This window comes from Oncorhynchus tshawytscha, linkage group LG09 (assembly GCF_018296145.1).
Source record: "Oncorhynchus tshawytscha isolate Ot180627B linkage group LG09, Otsh_v2.0, whole genome shotgun sequence".
Lineage (NCBI taxonomy): Eukaryota > Metazoa > Chordata > Actinopteri > Salmoniformes > Salmonidae > Oncorhynchus > Oncorhynchus tshawytscha.
In genome coordinates, this window is record NC_056437.1 from 64,552,957 (window position 1) to 64,577,576 (window position 24,620).

Below are 24,620 nucleotides of genomic sequence, written 5' to 3' on the forward strand. Positions count from 1 at the left end.
TGATCTACTCGTTGATTCTTGACTGTGACAATTCATACTGCAATAATTAGCTAGTCAACCTGTGTGTGAGTCTGTTGTTTTAACTGCTGTCAGAGATTGATATTGTGACTGTTCATATGTGTTACTCATTGCCGGTCGGTTGGCATCTACAATACTGTACTCCTTACTGTACTCCTTAGACGAATGTGTATCGTTTTTTTTTCATGTTTTTACGGCTACAGCATGACATGCTGTGAATCCCCAAGCATTTTCTGACCCTGTTTTCACTGATAATGGTAGTTACACCCCCATCTAGCAGTCTCATTAGAGCAGGCAGTCTGCCCAAACCCAAAACAGGATAGCACAAAAGTGCATTTAGTGAATATGATTCTTTATTTTCTATTTCCAGTGTATAGAATCTCATACATTAATAATATACTCTACAAGGTCTTCCTCCAGGGTTTTTTTCAGTCAAGAGAAGAAGGCACATGTACTTAGGAATCATCAAGAAGACAACACTGAATCACGAGGGATAGTCACAGGGGAGGATATTGTAAGCAGAGGGGGGGGGCAAAGAGCTGGAGCTCTCAAGCTCAGCTGCGAACGGGGAGTGACTAGGGGCAAAGGATCACAGAGGGGGGTTTGAGTGCTAAAATGTTAAAATAACTGACGAGACACACTTAACTTTCCTGCACTACACAATAACATAACAGTGACATCACAAGCCCAAAGAAAAAAGAAAAAAAAAATGGAAGAGGGAAAGAGTTTTGCCAAAAAAAAAGGGTAACAGCTGAGTGGATAGTGTGGGGAAATGTGGGTGTGGTTTGATATTGAAAGGGGTGGGTCCATACTTAATAGGCATGGTTGGCCACATAGAGGGATTCTCCGCCGGCGGCGCCCTTGTCTCCAGAGGAAACATACTTGCCCTGACAGGCCTTGCTGTTGTTCTGTAAATGTGAGAGATAGAGAGGGAGAGAGAGAAAGAAAGAGTGAGAGAGGGTTTGGGAAAGAGAGAAGAATGTCGGAGAGAGAGAGAGAAAGTGGAAGAAAGATAAAAGACAACAATTAGTACAGACCCTCTGTCTCCCCACACAAGGACATACGGAGCCTTAGCAAGAGGAAGTGGAGCTATCTCATTGCTGTAGGAACATTAGGTACGCACCCAATGGCCTTCCTTTATTAGGTTTATACGGTGTGTCTAGGACTGTCTAGGACCTTATCCTAGAGACTGTAGTCCAGGGCTATCCAACACGCCTTCTGTACAATATACAGTAGTGTACATGTGATGGCAGATTTTGAAAAAACAAATGGCCAACACATTTATAGGCTCCAAACCATCATGATATCATTCCGTCAAGTTGGCCTACTTTGGAGTCAATATTTAATTGGGAAGGTTTTTGGGAAAATACTGTTTTGGCATTCTAACTGGCTACACAACACATGGGCGCACACAAACAAGCGTTACTTCTTCAGAGAGTTACAGGAAATACGAATCAGCGATGCATTCTTTTTATGAATTATGAAAAACTTGTTTCATTTAACTACTCTACCGCTGTCGTTCATCTGTACGCTGCTCCATGGGACAACCAGTTATTTGAGCTGCACGCTTTCGCTGCCCGACAGACGACATTCTGCTCAATTCGAGCCGAGTGTAGGGAAATAGAGCATTTTGTTTGGGCTAAAAAAAAATCAGGAGAAAATAACACATTTCTTTTGAAAAGCAGTCATTTTTTCAATCATGTCATTAACTGTTTCATCCCTCCCCTATAATACCACATTATGTCAATTCAAGTGATTGAACTGAAAAACAAACCTCTGCTACGAACTCCCTATCAAGCATTTTTGCTTGATTTGTGTCGGCTTTCTTGTGGCGGTAATCGCAGAAAAAAAGAAACTCTCCTTCCTAAGCTCACATACTCGCTTGAGAGCATTACCCTTGCTTAGCCACCTAACATCATTATGTAAAAGTAGATCATAATGACTATGAAACAAGTGATGTTCATGCGGTGGCGCCGCCAGATGTTTGCAGCTGCGATTGGCTGATGTTAGCAGCTCTGATTGGCTTGTTGAAGGATATTAATTGACAGCACTTCATGGGCAGGACTACAGGAAAACAGATTCTCCTACTGGAGAATATTGACTAGAATATTGAGGGCTCATTTTGGCACAAAACATATATTTTTGTCAGATTTTTAAAACTTCATGTTCAGAATTTATCCAGGGGGTGGACTGAGATGGTCTAGCAGTTAGGGTCACATATATACGTGGATCCAAATCCAGCCCACACCCTTCTGGCACAAACTTCTCTCCAATCTTTCCAGTCTTTCTCTCACCGTCTCTAACCCCCCCAAAAAACATTTTTTTATTTGTATTTTTAAATGTATCAAAAGCACATTATAAATGTATAAAGTGGCAGCTAGTTGAATAGCCCTGCTGTAGTTTGTTATCACAGAGGGTCACAATAATTCTAAGAACCTTGTGATGTAATGCCCAAGTATTCACTGCTACTGTTGAACTGTTGAACTGTGCACAAAGTACCATCACGCTTACTATATAAATGCCTTAACCTGACTCTGAGAATGTTGACAGCTGTGCTGCATTAGGGTCACTTGATAAATTAGTAATATCTTTGGGAAGTTAGTTAAAGTTAAATATTATAGTTAATTATAGTTCAAAGTTAATCTTGGAATACTTTACTTGCCCGGTGCAAGGGAACAAATTGAATAATTCCGAAAGTGCAAAGCCCACCCATCTAACACTCAAGGTAGGCAGGCTCAATGAAACGCTCAATCAAAGTATTAGAAAGAAAACAAATACTACTATTTGAATGCCACCCTTCGTATCTCCCTCCCTCATGTTCTTCTCTTTGTGTGGGTCATACCAGGGCTCTCTTGATGAACTCCTCCTGGCAGGCCTTGCCGTTCTCTGGCTTGCCTCCCCAGGCCTTGAGGGCGGAGGCCTGCAGGGCGCGGCCATAGGAGAACGTGATGGCCCAGGGCCGGTGAAGGGGACACTGGTTCATGGCATTCAGGTTGATGGAGGCTTCTTCCTCAGACTGGCCGCCAGACAGGAAGGTGATGCCTGGGGAAGGACGGAGGGAGGGAGACAGGGAGAGGAAGGGTAAGACAAGAGGAGATGTGTGTGGGGGAGAAGGGTTTGTGTGTGTGCGTGCATGTAAAGGATGTCATGTTGCTTGCTCAGTGAGTACCACTTCCTCCCAATTCGGAACATACCTGGCTCGAAACCGGGACCTCAGCTTCACAAACACACATGACCTTCCTCCCTCAAGCATCTCTGCGGGTTGCGCCACTGAAAAGCTAGCTCTTGAGCGGCAAAAGCGTGGACACTTAAGGCTGAGGAGGAAGTTTCACACATCGCCATGTGCTACACGTGCGTGCATGCATGTGTGTGTGTGTGTGTGTCTCCATATTTATATATGTATAGTACCAGTCAAAAGATTGGACACACCTACTCGTTCCAGGGTTTTTCTTTTTTTTTATACTATTTTCTACATCGTAGAATAATAGTGAAGACATCAAAACTGTGAAATAACACATATGGAATCAGGTAGTAACCAAAAAAGTGTTAAAAAAATATTTTATATTTGAGATTCTTCAAAGTAGCCAACCGTTGCCTTGATGACAGCTTTGCACACTCTTGGTATTCTCTCATGAGGTAAAACATTTCAACTATCAGGTGTGCCTTCTTAAAAGTTCATTTGTGGAATTTCCATCTGAATGCATTTCAGCCAATCAGTTGTGTTGTTATAAGGTAGGGGTGGTATACAGAAGCCCTATTTGGTAAAAGACCAAGTCCATATTATGGCAAGAACAGCTCAAATAAGCAAAGAGAAACAACAGTCCATCATTACTTCAAGACATGAAGGTCAGTCAATAGGGAAAATGTCAAGAACTTTTAAACTTTCTTCAGGTGCAGTCACAAAAACCATTGAGCGCTATGATGAACCTGGCTCTCATGAGGACCGCCACAGGAAGATCCAAAGTTACCTCTGCTGCAGAGGATAAGTCCATTAGAGTTACCAGCCTCAGAAATTGCAGCCCAAATAAATGCATCAAAGTTCAAGTAACAGACACATCTCAACATCAACTGTTCAGAGGAGACTGCGTGAATCAGGCCTTCATGGTCGAATTGCTACAAAGAAAACACTACTAAAGGACACCAATAAGAAAAAGATTTGCTTGTGCCAATAAACACGAGCAATGGACATTAGACCGGTGGAAATCTGTCCTTTGGTCTGATGAGTCCAAATTTGAGATTTCTGGTTCCAACCGCTTTGTCTTTGTGAGATGCAGAGTAGGTGAACGGATGATCTCCGCATGTGATCTCCGTGAAGCATGGAGGAGGTGTGATGGTGCTTTGCTGGTGACACTGTCAGTGATTTATTTAGAAATCAAGGCACACTTAACCAGCATGGCATCCACAGCATTTTGCAGCGATACGCCATCCCATCTGGTTTGTGCTTACTGGAACTATTATTTGTTTTACAACAGGACAATGATCCAACACACCTCCAGGCTGTGTAAGGGCTATTTGACCAAGAAAGAGAGTGATGGAGTGCTGCATCAGATGACCTGGCCTCCACAATCACCCGACCTCAACCCAATTGAAATGGTTTGGGATGTGTTGGACCGCAGAGTGAAGGAAAAGCAGTCAACAAGTGCTCAGCATGTGGGAACTCCTTCAAGACTGTTGGAAAAGCATTCCAGGTGAAGCTGGTTGAGAGAATACCAAGTGTGCAAAGCTGTTATCAAGGCAAAGGGTGATTACTTTGAAGAATCTCAAATATAAAATATATTTAGATTTGTTTAACACTTTTTTATGTTACTACATCATTCCATGAGTTATTTCATAGTTTTGATGTCTTCACTATTATTCTACAATGTAGAAAATAGTCCAAATTAAGAAAATCCCTTGAATGAGTAGGTGTTCTAAAACTTTGACCGGTAGTGTATGTACTGTATATAACGTCAATGGAGTGCGTTAGTGAGATCTTCAAGATTTCTTCTTCATTCTTGGAAAATGACTAGTTCTGAAACCTAACGTTTCTCTGTCTCGTCATTTGACCCTATTAATTCAAGTATGTAATGTGCAAAAGTGCAATATGACTTTTTTTATAATATTGAGGTAGGTGTGTCCAAGCGAGTAGGCGTGTCCGAACGTTTTGACTGTTCCTGTGTATGTCTCTCCTTCTCACCAGGCACGGCTGGGGGCACGGTGCGGCGCAGGGCGGTGACAGTTGCCATGGCTATCTCCTGGTTGCTAAACTTTTGGGAGCAGGAGTGTCCAGGGGTGACCATGTTGGGCTTCAGCAGGGTGCCCTCCAGGTACACATGGTGGTCAGACAGAGCCTTATACACTGCAGCCAGAACCTGTGGGGGGAGGAGGGGGAGAGAGAAAGAGAGAGCGACCGGAAAAAGACAGGGGACAGAGAGCGGGAGAGAGAAAGACAAGGGGACAGAGAGTGAGAGACAAAGGAAACAGAAGAAATAGGGATGAGACCGACAGAAATAGTTAGAGGTGTTGAAATTGATTGAATGACTGATTGATCTAATGAGTGTTCCTATCCTACCCAGACTTAGCACGCTCTATTCCAATACCCACACTAAGGTTGCATTTACACATCAGACCAATTCTGATCTTTTTTTCACTAGTTTTTCACTCTTTTGACCAATCAGATCAGATCTGAACAGGATCCAATGTGAAAAAATCTGATGTGATTGGTCAAAAAATCAACTTGGTCAGAATTGGGCTGCCTGTCTAAATGCAGCCAACTAGAATGAAGCTGACATGCATTTTAAGTGGCAAGCTAGAACGGCTATTGGAAGGTAGCCACTATTTTTCTGTTAGTCGGAGCGATCCCACACCTTCTCTGTGACATACTGGCAGCGCTTCAGGTCATGGTCTCCGTCTGGCAGGATCTCAGGCTCCACGATGGGCACAATGCCATGCTAGGGAAGGGCACAGGAGCATGGCAACCAGCGTCATGACTACAGAACAAACAATACAACTTTTCAATGGCACCGGAGTTCGCAACTTGGCACCCGAGCTAATTTGATTCTTGGTGGTTAACTCTACAGCTACAGATCAGGCTAAAATAACTACAACTCCTTGATAAGTAATTATAGTGGTCATATTGTTTTTCGAAGCCCAGATGTGAAACATTTACAATAAATAGATATTGTTTTGTGGAGATTGATGAAGAGTGGGTAATGATGTAACGTAAGCGTGAACTGTAGGGGCCAAGTGTGTGCCAACTCATTATGTGTGCCAATATGTTCACACATGTTCAATGCGTGTTTCTGTGTGTCTCACCATCTGGCAGATGCTGGCGTAGCGCGCCAGGACGTTGGCGTTCTCCTTGATGGCCAGCTCTGAGGGGGTGGTGTCAGTGATCTTCAGCACACAACGCCACTTAGCAAAGTCAGCTCCGTCCTTTTTGTACTGGGCACACCGCTCGTACAGACCATCCAGACCTGAGGGAGAGAGACAGAGAGACATACAGAGAGAGCGAGAGACAGACAGACAGCGAGGGAGAGAGACAGACAGACAGAGAGGTGGAGGTGGGTATGTGTAACATTATGAAATAAACATGACTTGACACTTTGTTCCAGTTTCACTCTTCAAACCATCCCCTGAATACAATCTGCATATGTAGCAAAGTTGAGCTCAATTCTAGAGGTGAAAGGTCACCTAGACCCGGCCTGCCGTTGTCGCTCACCCTGAGTGGTGGTCTCTCCGTTGGTCCCGGCCAGGGGGACGACACCTTTGTCCACCTTGATGCCCACCACCATGTCCCTCTCCTTAATGAGCTGGGGGAACAGCTTGCCGTCGTCTGTCTTCTGGTACAGGGTCTCATGGAAGAAGATGACCCCGCCGATGCATGGCTCTACGCGGTCGGCCGTGAAGAGGAGCTGGCGGTAAAGACGGCGGTTCTCCTCAGTGTTCTCAGCGTTGATGCTTTGGAAACGCTTGGCGACGCTGCCTGTTGGAATGAGGTTAAAAATGAATACGATAAATAGAAAATATATACAGTGCATTCAGAAAGTATTCAGACCCCTTTCCTTTTTCCAAATGTTGTTACGTTACAGCCTTCTTCTAAAATGTATTAAACAAAATAAAAATACCCATCAATCTACACACAATACACCATAATGACAAAGTGAAAATATTTTTTTCTTTAGAAATACCTTATTTACATAAGTATTTAGACCCTATGCTATGAGACTCGAAATTGAGCTCAGGTGCATCCTGTTTCCATTGATCATTCTTGAGATGTTTCTACAACTTGATTGAAGTCCACCGGTGATAAATTCAATTGATTGGACATTACTTGGAAAGGAACACACCTATCTATATAAAAGGACCCACAGCTGACAGTGAATGTCAGAGCAAAAACCAAGCCATGAGGTCGAATGAATTGTCCGTAGAGCTCCGAGACAGGATTGTGTCAAGGCAAGGATCTGGGGAAGGGTACCAAAAAATGTCTGCCGCATTGAAGGTCCCTAAGAACACAGCGGCCTCCATCAGTCTTAAATGGACAAAATTTGGAACCACCAAGACTCTTCCTAGAGCTGGACACCCAGCCAAACTGAGCAATCAGGGGAGAGGGGTCTTGGTCGGGGAGGTGACCAAGAACCCGATGGTCACTCTGACAGAGCTCCAGAGTTCCTCTTTGGAGATGGGAGAACTCTTTGGCCTGAATGCCAAGCGTCACATCTGGAGGAAACCTGGCACCATCCTTATGGTGAAGCATGGTGGTGGCTGCATCATGATATAGGCATGTTTTTCAACGGCAGGGACTGGGAGACTAATCAGGATTGAGAGAAAGGTGAATGGAGCAAAGTACAGAGAGAACGGTAGTGTATAAATATATATATTTTTTAAAGTATTCAGACCCTTTACTCAGTACTTTGTTGAAGCACCTTTGGCAGCGATTACAGCCTTGAGTCTTCTTGGGTATGACGCTACAAGCTTGGCACACCTGTATTTGGGGAGTTTCTCCCATTCTTCTCTGCAGATCCTCTCAAGCTCTGTCAGGTTGGATGGGGAGCGTCGCTGTACAGCTATTTTCAGGTCTCTCCAGAGATGTTCGATCGGGTTCAAGTCTGGGCTCTGGCTGGGCCACTTAAGGACATTCAGAGACTTGTCCCGAAGCCACTCCTGCGTTGTCTTGGCTGTGTGCTTAGGGTCATTGTCCTGTTGGAAGGTGAACCTTCACCCAGTCTGAGGTCCTGAGCGCTCTGGAGGTTTTCATCAAGGATCTCTCTGTACTTTTCTCCGTTCATCTATCTCTCGATCCTGAAAATTCTCCCAGTCCCTGCTGCTGAAAACATCCCCCAGCATGATGCTGCCACCACAATGCTTCCCCGTAGGGATGGTATTGGCCAGGCGATGAGCAGTGCCTGGTTTCCTCCAGACGTGACGTTTGGCATTCTGGCCAAAGAGTTCAATCTTGGTTTCATCATACCAGATCATCTTGTTTCTCATCGTTTGAGAGACCTTTAAGTGCAATTTGGCAAACTCTAAGCGGGCTGTCATGTGCCTAATACTGAGGAGTGGTTTCCGTCTGGCCACTCTACCATAAAGGCCTGATTGGTGGAGTGCTGCAGAGATGGTTGTCCTTCTGGAAGATTCTCCCATCTCGACAGAGGAACTCTGTGGAGATCTGTCAGAGTGACCATTGGGTTATTGGTCATCTCCACCTCGCAGATTGCTCAGTTTGGCCGGGTGTTCAGCTCTCGGAAGAGTCTTGGTGGTTCCAAACTTCTTTGATTGAAGAATAATGGAGGCCACTGTGTTCTCAAGGACCTTTAATGCTGCAGACATTTTTTAGTAATCTTCCCCAGATCTGTGACTCGACACAATCCTGTCTCGGAGCTACTGACAATTCCTTTGACCTGATGGCTTTTGCTCAGACATGCACTGGCAACTGTGGGACCTTATATAGACAGGTGTGTGCCTTTCCAAATCATGTCCAATCAATTGAATTTACCGCAGGTGGACTCCAATCAAGTTGTAGAAAGATCTTAAGGATGATCAATGGAAACAGGATGCACTCAATTTTCGAGTCTCATAGCAAAGGTTCTGAATTACTTATGTAGATAAGGTATTTCAGTTTTTTTATTTGTAATAAATTTGCAAATATTTCTACAAACCTGTTTTCACTTTGTCATTATGTGTGGAGATTGATGAGGGAAAAAATGTAATTTAATCAATTTTAGAATAAGGCTGTAACGTAACAAAACATGGAAAAATCCATTCAGGTGTATTTTGTGGCTTTTGCCAAATGCGTTTATAATGATCTAAAGTCAAGCTGTTGCAACTGCCTGTAAACACACAGTCCAGTTCAAAGTGAATGATGGCAGGCCCGTGTGACAAATGGCTTGTTTGCATAAAGATCTACAGTAGCTATGATTAGCTATGGCACACTTGTCTATGTAGACCCTGGTCCTGGACAAGACAGATGTTTTAAATGAGGTTTTATTTCCTGCAGTGTCTATTAATTGTCCAAATGCACAGCCGCTTTCTTACTCTATATTGCGATAACATTTTCACAAATGCCTTTTATTTTTATTTAACCTTTATTTAACTAGGCAAGTCAGTTAAGAATAAATTCATATTTACAATGACGGACTGCCCCGGCCAAACTCTAACCTTGACGACGCTGGTCCAATTGTGCACCGCCCTATGAGACTCCCAATCATGACCAGTTGTGATACAGCCTGGAATCCAACCAGGGTCTGTAGTGACGCCTCTAGCACTGAGATGCAGTGCCTTAGACCTCTGTGCCACTCGGGAGCCTTACTATATGTAATTCCCAAACATTGTAAAAATGTATGAAAATGTCAAAATTACCATATTTAAGTGCTCGCTTGTCAGAATAAATAAATAAATAAATAAATAAAAGTGGCATATTCTTCCTGGGGTGAATAAGAGCAGATTTTAAATAAGATTTCATGTTGGTAAAATGCTATTAGTTCCATTTTAATACATTCATAGATATACAGTATATACTAGTGTTATAGCAATTCCAAATCTCTACTTCCGTTAACAGGCTGGCCTTGTGACAAGAAGGTTCTTGTTTGAAGTGCAATACCATGCACAGACAAATCCCACAAAATCACCACTTAATAAATACTACATTTGGAAAATTGCCTTGATGGCACCAAATTCTCCAAGACATCTGTATTGTAATTTGAATGGGAGGTTTAGTGCCAACATGCAGGACAGTTTGCCAAGCCTTGTATTTCCAAGGCTCTCAGAAGGATGGAGGAACGTCACCATAGTAACAGCAGTGTGAACTTGGATGTTGTCATTCTCCCTTTCAGGGATTGGCACATTTTTCTATGTGTTATGTAAGTAGCCTACAGTGCCACTTGGGCAAGACTCTCTCAGTGGTAGGTTACAGCTGAAGATGTGGTTTTGCTTGCAGACATTGTGAAATGTGATGGTAAGCTTTCAAATTGTGTTTTAATACATTCTTATACCCTTCTCTCTCGGATAATAAACTGTTTTTACATGTAGGCCTTGTTATGTAGGGTAGGTTGAGTTATGTAATAGTGCAATCTCTCTGTCTCTCTCTCTCTCTCTCTCTCTCTTTTGCTCTGCCCGTCTGGCAGTGTCAGTTATAGCCCCATTATAGGCCACCGTACACTATCTGTGATATGCCATGAATGAGTGTGTTTAGTGGGTGATCTGATCCGTGTGTGTGGACTCATCAGCAGTCCCCTACCAGTAGACTCATCGGCAGCAAGGATTCCCTTGCCGGGAGCAACGATCTTCTGAGCAATATCACTGAGCTCCTTCTTCTGCTCCGTAGAGAGGAATGGGAATGAGTGAGGCATCGTGTCTCTGAGAGAGAGAGAGAGAGAGAGAGAGAGAGAGAGAGAGAGCAAAAGCAAGAGGGAGAGGGGAGGTGGGAGTGAGGGAGAGAGGGGAGGGGTGAGGGAGATGAATGAGGGAGACATGGAGAGAAATCATTGTTATGAATCTTTATGTTGAAAGGATTATAGATTCAGTGTTTGTAGCAAGGATGGTTAATCCCCACTGACGCAAATCAACTGTCATAGCAGCATCATAAGGCTGTAATACACTCCAATGGCGACCGGTTCGTACATTAAACATTCTCCATGCAAGCTGCAAAGACTTCAATTTCCTCCTTAAGTAGATTTAATGGCGAGACGGCAAAAATGGGCGAAATATACGCACTACGAACTTGTTGCCGGGGGACACGGGTGTATTAGGTACCGTCTGTGTACATCAAGCCCAGACGATACAGTAGATATACGCCATTAGCAGCTGCACAGGCTAGTTATCATGCTGAGACTCCCAATATAACCTTGGTCTGCCTATGTGCGCCATCAGAGGAGTCCGTCCGATTTCTCAAACAAAAGCATCTCACAAATTCTGGTGAGCATTTCAACAGTGAAAAACAACATGAAGCTAGCTTCAAATCGCATTATACATCCAAATCGTCCCTTATAGTCGGTGCGTGGAGTTTTCACATACCGTGCGTACGTGAGGGATTCGCTTTTGGCATCCGTTGATGTAGGCGTGTACACGACGTTCTGATTGTATTTTGGGGAGCGCTTGTGTGATATTTCTGGATGTATTTGCCCGCTATGAACAGTTTACATAATATGCGCGTTATTTCATACTAGGTCCCGGCAAGTATTACAGGCAGGTAGCCTAGTGGTTAGAGCATTGGGCCAATAACCGAAAGGCTGCCAGATCGAATCCCCGAGCCGACAAGGTAAAACTCTTGTCGTTCTGTCTCTGAACAAGACAGTTAACCCACCGTTCTTTGGCCGTTATTGTAAATATGAATGTGTTCTTAACTGACTTGCCTAGTTAAATAAATACAATTAAAATACTTCCGCGTCTGTCCTTGCCATTGCATCCGTATGACCTTGTAATACATTGGGAGTTGCCGGATAGGAAGAGTCACACGTAAGAGTCATATTTCAACTACAGACATGAAATACGACATCATATATATTACATATTTAGCTTGAGGCTTATACATACATCAATACAGTAATGTCTGATGGAAACGACATCATTTTACATAACAAATGATTAGTTGATGAGAAAAAACTTACCAGTTTATCTGCGCAAAAGATAATAGAGCAAAAGCTGTAACTTTACGGTTTTAAGAGGGAAGAGATGCGTTCTGTTGCAATATCATGCAATGAAGAAGGATGTCTAGAACTGTTAAATGTCAAGTGACCAGGGAAGGCCAGTGACGAAAAAGAGGGCCTTGCCCCAGGCCACGTACGGAGACTGTCCAATCAAAACTCACGATGAAAGATTGACATATCATTCCATCCATTGTCTGGAGAAAACGTTTTTTCTGTGACAGTGGTTGGCTCACTTGCATCCAAGTGCCGTTCTTTTGAATGACGGAAGAGAAAGAAGGCGTGTTTTAGGAATAAAGGGGTGGAAAGATGTGCGATCATGTACGTGAGAGATCTCACGTGCACAATGCATGCTCAATACGTGCCTGTGATATACTGCCACAGCAGAAAGGCACTACTTTGTGGTGGTGCCGCATTGAAGCCAGACTGCACCACAGAAGCGGCACTGTCCTCAATCTAGACCTACTATGAATGAATAAGCCTTTTCAATTGAAACCTCGGGGAAGTTATGTTGCTGCAGATTTGGCTCGAGACTATTCATAATGATAGTTTACATGGAATAAGAATACACATTGGTCATAATAATCAATTCAATTACTAGACCTACTATATATTATAAATACAATATGATGACAAGATGTACAGAACACTACTGGCAGCAAAGCTATTCAAAATACATTATATTATAGACACTGTAGGCAGCGCTAAACTATAGCATTGTCATGTTCAATGTGCATCATCATCATCATCATCACCATTCATTACTTCATTGTCTCCCTCTTTCAAATTTGGTTTCTAATTCTGCTCTCCTTCGCTTCCTTTACCCATACCTCCATCCACGTCACCCATCCCTCCCTCCATGTTACTGGTGTGAAACATGATGCGCTAGTTTAGTTTGGCCATGTTGATGTTCAGCCTTAGCCTCCATTGGTTCAACTTGGAACACAGCAAGGGTTCACATTCAGCCCCATCATCACATATTGTAACAACATTTCAGAAACTCTGCCTTTGGTAGTATTGATTTCAGTCTTTGTGTGATATGACCTTCCTCTGGCGCAGTCAGACCACCATATTGCATAATACACCCTGGCTCACTGTGCTACCCAGGGGACCACAGACTGACCAATGCTCTTTCCACAGGGGGACACTCTTTTCAAGGCATTTCGATACAAAGTTAATTTAGTAGCAGGTTAGGAGAGCATTTTCGATAACCCTGACCCCTTTCCTTATTTTAACCTGTCTCCTAACCTTCTATGTTAATTCTCCCAACCTGCTGTGTAAGTTCTCCTAACCTGATACAAAAAAGTAACTTTGAAATCAAAGTGCTGTGAAGAGTGTTTCATGTTTCCACAGAGGCCGAAAGGTGGAGTGTGTATCAATCCTGTGTGTGTGTGTGTGTGTGTGTGTGTGTGTGTGTAATTGTGGGGAGTTGGCACTGCAGCGATAAGTCTGTGTGAATAGTACTGTTATTCATTGCTAACCTTCACCTCTTCAGGATGAGTTGGATTCACCGCATGTCTGTCTACAATGGTCACGGCATCCAGTTTACAAGGCTGCCCCTTTTCTCGCATCCTTCGGACACTGTGTCAAACACCAGAGGCCAGAATATAGCAGATTTAGTAGTAGCATAATGGGAATCCTTGGAAGTATCGCTGTTCCTCATAGAATGTACTAGGTAGAACCCAAAATGTACACTACTGTTCCAATGGAAGGTCAGGTGGTTTGTCAAACATCCGCTTGGTCTATTGAATATGAACACCATAAGTCTGACTAAACAGTTTTCCTGTCCCACATCAGGTTGACTCAGTAAAAGCAGGAACTTAATCTCATACCTATTAAATGGAGTTGTCCCAAATTACTTGAAGTTGCCCCAAATACTACATAGAACATGGGATTTTAACCCCTTTGGGAGAAATATCTTAATTACATGTAACAATTCAAAGTTAGTTCCTTAATGCTACCAAAGTACATGTTTTTGTCACAATTAAATGCAAAGTATTGCTAAATATTGGGAAACAACATCCGGATAACCAACATGTCTTAGCTTGCATGGATTGCATGCACCATCCAAAATACATTTGATAGTGTTGGATCATGTTGTCATTTGGTTGGCAGGCTCTCAACTTTTCAACACATATATAAATCACTGTTGTTTATAAACATGGCAGCATTAAACATGGCATACATGAGCTCAAAAGATGGCATAGCCTCAGTAACACAATACAGCTCCTAGCCCAGTCCCACTGCATGTGCTGTAACGTCAGCGAACTATACATTAAAAGACTACATGATTGGCTATAGAAGAGTAGTATGCATGGGACGAGGCTACAATACCATTCACATTCTGTATAGTCTGCAGAGTGACACAAAATACACAGAGAGGGCTATGGTCAATGCCTCCTACATTTTCTGAGGTGGAGGTATAAGAAGACTTGTGAGAGAGGGAAAGCAGACGATCTGGAGAACGTCTGCAATGCCCCTCTAAGCCCACATGGCTAGTATTTATTCTCTGTTCATGACCTTTGACATTTGGCCAGCATAGCTAATAGCTTAGTAGGCGATGGAAACACACACAGCAACTAGAGAAGGGCATAGCGGCCTTCACAAACACAGAACAAAGGGAATGCATGAGAGGCGGCGTTGAAAAGGAGGGAAAGTTTATAGATACAGAGTCCGAGAGAAACAGAAAGAGAGATGGTGTGTTAAACGCACATCACTTAGACTACATAGAAAAGTTCTGCAAAGGGAATGACCATAACATGCCCTAGAAAGAAGTCTCAATCCAGTCACTCTACCCTTCGACAAACTAAACCTAAACCTGGTGACCTTAGAGGATGGGTAAACCCAGCTCTACTGCTGAAAGAAGTCAACATCTGTTCCCCTGTACTATCCTCCACCTGCTACACTCATGTCACCTGGAACAACTCAGTCAATGGCATTTGGTTGCCTTTCTCCACAAACCAAAGCTATGTCACTTGACTTACAGGCAACATAAGTGGGACTGGTGGTAAACCTATTGTAGTAATTCTTGCCTCAAATTAACTTCCTGCTGTAACTGAGCCAAAAGATACAATCTACTGTGTAGGTTCAGGCAAGTCAGCTGACTGCAACACATTTTCTTTCCTGTGTTGGTACTTTGGAATGTATTGACCATTGAATTGGGACAGTGGTCATTGTCAAGTGACAGGGCTCATGTGACAGTTGTTATTAGAGAAACAATAATGGGACTGACAGTCTTATGTTGCTTGAGGCTGGGAGAGGACCGTACTGAGGAAATGTCACAATATTGCGCATATTTTGAGAACTGCACAATATATTTTATCAGGAAAAAAAGGTTTATTCCTTTCCGTAGATTTACTTTTCTAAAGCACACATTTGTCAAATCTCCAAACATGAGATATACAGGCCATTGACACGTTTAAAAATAGTAATCTTTAATTGACATTGGTCAATAACTTAAAAAGTACAAGTCCACAGCGTCAAAGCTACAGTATATACATATGTAATGTGTAACAACTTGAGTGTAAATGTGATAAAAATAACTGATTAATGAATTAAGGAACAGTTAAAACCATCATGGAAGTATTACATCAGCTACAAGTGTACAAAACATTAAGGACACCTGCTCTTTCCATGACATAAACTGACCAGGTGAATCCAGGTGAAAGCTATGATCACTTATTGATGTCACTTGTTAAATCCACTTCAAATCAGTGTAGATCAAGGGGAGGAGGCAGGTTGAAGAAGGATGTTTAAGCTTCGAGACAATTGAGACGTTAATTGTGTGTGCCATTCAGAGGGTAAATGGGCAAGACAAAAGATTGAACTACCTTTGAACAGGGTATGGTAGTAGGTGTGCAACTAGATATTAGGCAGGTGAGCTTAATGTTTTGTACAATGAGTGTATTGGATTGCTGCAGAGGCACAGAATTGTACTTGTGCTGTAATGAAAGTAGATGCCCTATATTGTAATAGCACTCTGATAATGTTGCTCTCCCTTGGACACATATGGCACAACTATCCATAAACTGGTTGTAGACTTTCACTTTAAGGCTGTGTGTTAGAAGGATTCAGATTGTATTTTCATATTTATACATAAACACAGTAACCCACCCCCCAGTCTTCCCTTTCCATTTCTGTAGGGATGAATGGATAACTCCTTCCTCTTGCACAAATTGTCCATTAACATCAATGTGTGAATATGCAAACATGCTGTGCGTCTTGAGTTAGGATTCATCATTCATCCTACCACTCCTCCGTTTCTCCCTCTATCTGAACTTGATCTCGAAGCAGAGGCAGTTGAAGGACTCACATGCTGGGGGTTGGCAGGTGCAAGCACAGTCCCACATGTTACACTGTGGGGAAACAAAGCATGGGGTAAGAACAAGTGGTTCAAACCCTGATCGGTCGCACACTCAGGGGTTTTACTCACATTAGGAAGAGAGGGGCAGGTAGAGGGGCAGGTCTGGTCAAGGCACGAGCGCAGTGATGGCATGCGACAGTTGCACGACTCTGCACATGCTAAACAGTAATCGAATGGGGCGATATTTGGACAGCAGTCACCACACTCAGAAGAACACTGTTCCTGTAGGGCAAGAGGCCATGAATGAATTAACATCCCTCTCACCAGTCAAACCATATCTCTATTTGCTGCTGGAGCTTATGGTGAAGACAGTTTGCTATGGTCAAGTAGGGTTTGAGGCCTACATTAAAAAAAGGCAACGTCACCCGACCCTATCTGCAGCATCAGTGCCTCTCACTTGAAGTATTAAAAAAATATAAATATTTGATTCAAGGTTCATCTTCCTGGCTTTGTTGAACTGCACTCTTTTTAAGCTACATTTGCAAGGTATCTGTGCACAACAGCATATAGGGAAGGGATAGGATAGGGAAGCAAATCCTGTACCTTGAGGCATTGGCGGAACCATAATGCCATTGCAAGGAAAATCATGTAAAGACCAACAACAATCATCAGTACAGCGGGAAGAGGGAGTGTGAGGCCCCACACAGGCAACACCTGAAGAAGAATAGAAACAAGTTTACTGTGTGCAGGAGATGGCATGTTCAAGATTATACTAATATAAATACCATGCACACTTTAGTTTGTTATAACGTTAGCTAGATAGCTATGCCTAGCAAATAATGTAAAAATATATATTTTACATCTGCAAACAAGCACACACACCAGACACGATGCGTTTACAATGCTGCGTTGGTAAAAGATGGGTTGGCTGACAACATCACAAAAATGATGTGCGCACATCCATAGGGCAGAAGAATGACAAGAAACTGCCATGTTGGGAATTGTGTGGCCCCATCAGCTTGTTATTGATACCATAGCTGTGTTAGAATACTCATACTAATTGCACTAACCATACTATTTGTGACATAAATTGATTATGTAGTATGCTTATTGGTCATAGTATGGATATAGTTAGTATGCCAAAAGTTCCCGGATGTCGTACTAAATTCGCCATAATACGAAAATACAAGCAGTTGACACTATTTACGTGCTTTTAGAGTCCATAATGCAATTCTTCGAAAATGGGCGTGGCTTCACAACTTTTCCAGATTTGAAGTAAATGGCGGAAAATATGCAGCCGAAGTCCCGACGAGAGTGGATACAAATTCATTGCTTTAACTAATTATGACAAATGTTAAGAAAATGATGAGCAATGTAATAAAGTAACGACTTTTCAAATAAGTTACACGTTATGTTGGCTGACAATTTGTTAGCTACGCTATCCTTACGAACCCCATAGCATATCATTACAGCAGTATGTTAGCTAGTTACTTAACATAATGTTAGTTGGCTACTAATACATCAGACTTTCCTGTAACGTTATATTAACTAAATGCTATCTAACTACCCAACGTTTATTGCATTGATTATTCACTTCATTCTTAGCTTAGCTGAGGTATAGTCGTTGTGCGTTCTCAATGGCCATTGTTAATTCGCTCTGGCTATCTACTCCGATTTCAGAGCACTCTCCTCTGAGTGTTCCAGAGCGCAGAATAACTGATTACTTACGAACGCCCAACACCTGCTGAAAATAACCGTTGTCAGTAAACCGTGGCACAAAAAAAAATTGATTCAATTATTGCCAGCAGCACAGTTACAGTCAACAATGCTCTGGATAAAATGATAACAGCCTAACCAGCTGTCTAGGGCGAGTAAAATGGTCAGAGTGAGGTGTTCTTATTTGTGTCTGGAAGTAGCTAGCCAATGTTAGCCAGTTAGGTTGGGTGCTTGACTGCTGTTAGGTCAGAACGCAACGCTCGGATCAACCCTACTCCTGAACGCTCCGAGAGCGAAACGCTATGAATTTACAAATGGACAATCTGGCATACGAACGCCCAGAATGCACTCTGGCACTCCAGATTGAATTCACGAACACACCTGAAATCATATGATGTCTAGCTAGTAATTTGTTATACTAGCAAGGGGTTCCATAGCAACAAATTCAACTTCCAGTAGAAAGCACTAGTACGCTGGAAGGATACCGTTCGTTTAAAGTATACTAAAATGAACTAATAGTATATAGTATATACTCATAAAGCATGTAATATACGGTATGTTAGTATGGATATTCGAACACAGCTCGTGTCTTGTTTTGAGGTGTTTTGACTGATTTACTGCGGCAGGGTAGCCTTGTGGTTAGAGCGTTGGACTAGTAACCAGAAGGTTGCGAGTTCAAACTCCTGAGCTGACAAGGTACAAATCTGTCGTTCTGCCCCTGAACAGGCAGTTAACCCACTGTTCCTAGGCCGTCATTGAAAATAAGAATGTGTTCTTAACTGACTTGCCTGGTTAAATAAATAAAATAAAAACTGTCAATGCTAATATGGCTAAAATTCACTACCCAGCTAACCACTTTAACAATGTATTTAAGAGACAACAAATTGTCATTGTGCACATTTATTTATGTTTTCAATAAACATTGATGACGAAATATAGCTTACATGTTGTCCACAATCTAAGCCAACCTCATATGTTTTGCCCCATGGTTGCACCCACTTCATTTTTGTTGTTGAACAACCAACACATCTTGTTCAACCGAATGGAAAAACGTCTGTGTGAGCATTTGAAATAAGATCAGGATTAAAAAAATGATAGCTCGGTAGTCCAACATTCTCCCCTACATGCAACCATCACAGAGGCAGGGGAGAAAGTATGGTGATCCTGATCCTGCGGCTGCTGCATGCCAGCCTGCCGTATCCCAAGCAGTTGCACTTGATTCATCCTAGCCAAATATTTGTATTGTCCTATCTGTGTCCTAGTCAAAATAAAGAAAAATAATCAAGCATTTTGTCAACATTGATGACAGTTTGTAAACTGGAGGTAGGCTGTCTCCCTAATAGGTTGACTTCGGTTTGCAATATGACAGCTACTCACAAATACCTCTGATATACAGTACCAGTCAAAAGTTTGGACACACGTACTCATTCAATTTTCTTCATCGTAGAATAATAGTGAAGACATCAAAACTATGAAATAAAACATAGGGAATCATGTCGTAACTAAAAAAAAGTGTTAATAAAATCAAAATAGATTTTAGATTCTTCAAAGTAGCCACCCTTTGATGACAGCCCTGCACACTCTTGGCATTTTCTTAATAAGGCTAGGGTAAGTATTCGGAAGTTCGGATGACTGACGTGCCCAAAGTAAACTGGCTGTTACTCAGGCCCAGAAGCTAGGATATGCATATGGATAGAAAACACTCTGAAGTTTCCAAAACGGTTAAAATAATGTCTGTGAGTATAACAGAACTGATATGGCAGGCAAAAACACGAGGAGAATCCATCCGGAATTATTATTTTTTGGGTCACAGGCCATTCAAATGCTTGTCTATGGAATATTCAAATGAATTCCTCCCATATTGCAGTTCCTATTGCTTCCACTAGATGTCAACAGTCTTTAGAAAGGGTTTCAGGCTTGTTTTTTGAAAAATGAATTAGTAGTTGTAGTTTTTCAAGGTAGCTCTCATTTTGACTGTAGTCTTGGGGCACGCACTTCGTTATTTTTGTCTGGTATTGAACATACTACATTCCGTCTTAAATTGTATTGTTTATTTACATAGTAGGGTACCTGAGGATTGATTAGAAACATTTGTAATGGTTTCGACTTGAGGTTATTGTTTATAGGGGTGCCAGGTAGGTTGTGCCTACCTGAGAAAATATTGGTATCTCCTTTTGGTTTGGGAGGGAATGAGTCCCATCTGGTCCGTCAAATCTACACCAATACAAAGGACTCATGTAAAAGTCAGGATGGACATACACTTTTCATAAACCCTTAAAACTTTGGAAATAACTTCAAAACAACTGTATTCTTTTGCGTGGGTTGTATTACCAACATATATGATCACACACACATAATAATATAACAAATAATGAGCTCTGGTTCCTCCAGAAAAGTTCTGTACCTCGGGCCTAAAAGAGTCCAGCCCGGTAAAGGAGTTCAGGGAACTCAAGTGACCTTAGTCACGCAATATTTGTCCGTTCATACAAGTGTAGCGTAAACCCAGTCTCAATCATACAATCAAAATATCAACTCTTTTAACACACAACCATAAAGCATATCAAATCTCAATAAGTCTTCAACTACAACTAACCACATAAATCATCACGGTATACATCACACCAAAACAAATGAAATACTGTATACAAAAAGGTTGTAGTCAGTTGGTCAGTCAGACAATTCAATCCGCCAACAGATCTCCAGCAGAGAAAGGCCACGAAGAACATTGGAGATGTGTAATCCAACGGCAGCAATGAGTGGATCCTATTCTGGGTAAACTTGCGATTAGGCTACAAAGCACACTTTTAAATACCACAAAACAAACGGAATAGAGAAGCTTTGGAACTGAGGGTTGAACACATCCTCATTCGCGTCTCCATCACAACCCCACTTTTGCGCAGCTGATGCTGGCAATTTAATTTGGGAATTAAAGGGGAAGTGCCCTATTGGATGGAGAAGCACTGAGACGGTTCAGACAAATCCAGGGCCGTCACAAATTGTTTGACTTGTTTGGACGAAGTTTACCGGTTACTTTTGGGATTGCTTTGTCTGCATGTTGAACGACTGGAAGGGGTGGATTACTGAATCAAACGCGCCAACTAAACTGACTTTTTGGGGATATAAAGAAGAACTTTATTGAGCAAAATGACCATTTATTGTGTAGCTGGGACCTCTGGGATTGCAAACAGAGCAAGATCTTCAAAGGTAAGTGATTAATTTTATTGCTATTTCTGATTTGTGTGACACCTCTGCTGGTTTGGACAATGTTTTTAATGCTGGTGTATGCAGGGCTCTATCCTCAGATAATCACATGGTATGCTTTCACCGCAAAGCCTTTTTGAAATCTGACAAAGCGGCTGGATTAACAAGAAGTTTTTAAACGATGTAAGACACTTGTATTTTCATGAATGTTTAATATTATGATTTTGGTATTTTGAATTTCTCGCTCTGCAATTTCACCAGGTGTTGTCAAGGTGGGGCGCTAGCGTCCCAAAAGGACACCAATAGTAAGAAGAGACTTGCTTGGGCCAAGAAACATGAGCAATGGACATTAGACCGGTGGAAATCTGTCCTTTGGTCTGATGAGTCCAAATTTGAGATTTTTGGTTCCAACTGCTGTGTCTTTGTGAGACGCAGAGTAGGTGAACAGATGATCTCCACATGTGTGGTTCTCACCGTGAAGCATGGAGGATGAGGTGTGATGGTGCTTTGCTGGTGACACTGTCTGTGATTTATTTAGAATTCAAGGCACACTTAACCAGCATGGCTACCACAGCATTCTGCAGCAACACACCATCCCATCTGGTTCGTGCTTAGTGGAACTATCATTTGTTTTTCAACAGGACATTGACCCAAAACACAAAATACATTTTATTGGTCACATACACGTGTTTAGCAGATGTTACTGCGGATGTAGCGAAATTCTCGTGAAGGACCGCAGAGTGAAGGAAAAGCAGCCAACAAGTGCTCAGCATATGTGAGAACTCCTTCCAAGACTGTTGGAAATGTGTTCCAAGTGAAGCTGGTTGAGGAAATGCCAAGCATGTGCAAAGCTGTCATCAAGGCAAAGGGTGGCTACTTTGAAGAATCTAAAATATATTTTGATTTGCTTAACACTTTTTTGGCCACTACATGATTCCATATGTGCTATTTCATAGTTTGAGTCTTCACTATTATTCTACAATGTAGAAAATAGTACAAATAAAGCAAAACAATAGGTGTGTCCAAACTTTTGACTGGTACTTCTGGGGTAGCTAGCTTTAGCTTCGTACTTAGCTAGCACCAATGCAACCAGCCTGAAAACAATGATCAGTATCTGCAATCATTTTCAATATTCTTAGCAATGATTTGGGAATCCATCTGACTAAGTATTAGCTAGGCAGACACTTGTTGTTCTCCTATTGAAATCGACCTTCAGTTCATGAAAATAACTAGATAACGTTAGCTAGATAACGAACTAAACAAGCAAGCCTGCTACTGTTACCCAGCCCTGTTGCCCCAAGCTAACGCTATAAGCGTGGCTAGTAAAGGCTTAACCGGACCGGGTCATACCATCATCAACCAAATATTAATCCCTTATTAATTAGGCGTATTTTAGATGATAAAACCTATCTAACTATAGCTACTGAAACAGTGTCGTTTTTGAGGGATACAAATTGTTTGCATGCAACAGTTAACTTAGATAGCTTTTTTTCTGACCAGCACTGTCCCAGAGCTTGGGGAAGTATGTCTGCTTCATGCCGCATTTTATTTTATTTTAACTAGGCAAATCAGTTAACACATTCTTATTTACAATGACGGCCTACCCTGGCCAAACCCGGACAACGCTGGGCCAATTGTGTGCCGCCCTATGGGACTCCAAATCACGGCCGGGTGTGATTCAGAATGGATTCGAATCAGGGACTGTAGTAACGCCTCCTGAACTGAGATGCAGTGCCTTAGACCACTGCGCCACATGGGAGTCCAACATAGGAAATACTAGTGAGTGTAATCAATGTGTAATAACTACGTAAACATGTTACGAACGTGTTAAATTATTATGTGATATGCAGGCATATTCAGGTCCTGATTGGTCAACAAGCTTATTTGACGTGTCAAATAGGGTTATTTTATGCGTCAAATAGTGTTATGTGAGGTGTGTATTTCAACCATGCAAAGCAAAAACCCAAACGGCGTTCCATAATATGGTGATTAGCTAAAACGAGAGTAGTCTGTAAAACATAGAGTGGGCATACCATCATAATTTCCACTCTATCTCCGTCTTGTTCCTGGCGCGTTTAAGGTGCTCCCATTTCTGTCGTCTGTTTGGTGGATGAAAACAGCAAAGAAGCAACGTTAACAGTACCAAGCTAACTATCTAACTTAGTTAGCTAACGCGTTAGTTAAGTCAGGATTGGCCATGGCTGGCATACAATCTTGTTAACTTTAGCTAGCTAGCTTGCAAAGAAAGGAACCCAAGCTAGTAACGTAACTTAAGCGATTTCACACATCGTATAATTTTAGTAACTAGCTAGCTATCAAAGTCGAACAGCTGGCTAGCTATCAAAGTCGAACAGCTGACACGTTTGTAAACGGACGTGCCTAGCTAGCGACGCGTTACTAACGTTCGCGTTAGCTAGACAACTTAGCCTCATCCCACAATATATGAATACATAACTTCTACCGGTATGTTAAATGAAGAATTTCATATCTTAACATTTAGCCTGTGTGCTTTCTTAAAACACATTCTAAAAACCATTATTCGTTTACTACATTACGTTAGCTTTTCATAGCCAACTATCTTAGCTAGCTTCACACGGTTACAAACGTTGCTGTTGAAGTTGCCGTTGAAGTTGCCATAGAAACAGACGGCTACCTGGGAGGGTCATATTATGATTCCAAATCAAAGTATGCGAAACGGAGCACGGAGGGCGCTTCACAAATGCGTACTCCGTTTGCACATAAGTACACAAAGAAATATTATAAAAAGGTATTAAAATCAATGGCGGCCATTATTTCTGCTTGAATCGATGGAAAATACTTTCTGATTTCGGAATAAAATGTGGCTTGTGTATATCTTGTTTCGTCTCTATTGCAATTGTCCTACCGGGAAGATGGTTCAGTGAATGGATAAATCCATAGTCAATAGGGCTAGATAGCTAGCCACTAAGACTTAGTAGCTACCCACGAAACATACATATACCTAGTCATAGTCAAATCCATATTGTATTGGTCACATACACATGGTTAGCAGATGTTATTGCGAGTGTAGCGACATGGTTGCATCTAGTTCTGACAGTGCAGTAATATCTAACAAGTAATCTCACAATTTCACAACTACCTAATACACACAAATGTAAAGGGATGGAATAAGAATATGTACATATAAATAGATGGATGAGCGAAGTTTACATACACTCAATTAGTATTTGGTAGGATTACCTTTAAATTGTTTAACTTGGGTCAAACGTTTCGGGTAGCCTTCC

At 42.0% G+C, this 24,620-nt stretch overlaps 2 protein-coding genes across 5 annotated transcripts; both read right to left on the bottom strand.

Moving 5' to 3' along the window:
- Positions 1 to 353: 353 nt before the first annotated feature.
- aldoaa (aldolase a, fructose-bisphosphate, a) lies at positions 354 to 12,260 on the bottom strand. Of its 2 annotated transcripts, none has more exons than XM_024422892.2 (8): positions 12,102 to 12,260; positions 10,733 to 10,851; positions 6,719 to 6,982; positions 6,313 to 6,473; positions 5,865 to 5,948; positions 5,195 to 5,369; positions 2,861 to 3,060; positions 354 to 926 (listed from the first exon to the last, which is right to left on the bottom strand). In XM_024422892.2, exons 2-8 carry the CDS (start codon positions 10,842 to 10,844, stop codon positions 831 to 833), a joined length of 1,092 nt encoding a protein of 363 aa, XP_024278660.1. In that variant the 5' UTR covers positions 10,845 to 10,851; positions 12,102 to 12,260; the 3' UTR covers positions 354 to 830. The 2 variants fall into 2 exon arrangements, with proteins under 2 accessions (XP_024278660.1, XP_024278668.1); XM_024422900.2 differs by lacking the exon at positions 12,102 to 12,260 and adding an exon at positions 11,509 to 11,529.
- Positions 12,261 to 15,866: 3,606 nt separating this feature from the next.
- On the bottom strand, positions 15,867 to 23,997 carry si:ch211-198p11.6 (keratin-associated protein 5-4). 3 transcript variants are annotated; one of them, XM_042327229.1, is made up of 5 exons: positions 23,963 to 23,980; positions 23,391 to 23,456; positions 17,044 to 17,154; positions 16,570 to 16,722; positions 15,867 to 16,492 (listed from the first exon to the last, which is right to left on the bottom strand). In XM_042327229.1, exons 2-5 carry the CDS (start codon positions 23,394 to 23,396, stop codon positions 16,406 to 16,408), a joined length of 357 nt encoding a protein of 118 aa, XP_042183163.1. In that variant the 5' UTR covers positions 23,397 to 23,456; positions 23,963 to 23,980; the 3' UTR covers positions 15,867 to 16,405. The 3 variants fall into 3 exon arrangements, with proteins under 3 accessions (XP_042183163.1, XP_042183162.1, XP_024292998.1); XM_042327228.1 differs by having other exon boundaries at positions 23,913 to 23,979; XM_024437230.2 differs by having other exon boundaries at positions 23,391 to 23,997.
- Between the last annotated feature and the right edge of the window lie 623 nt (positions 23,998 to 24,620).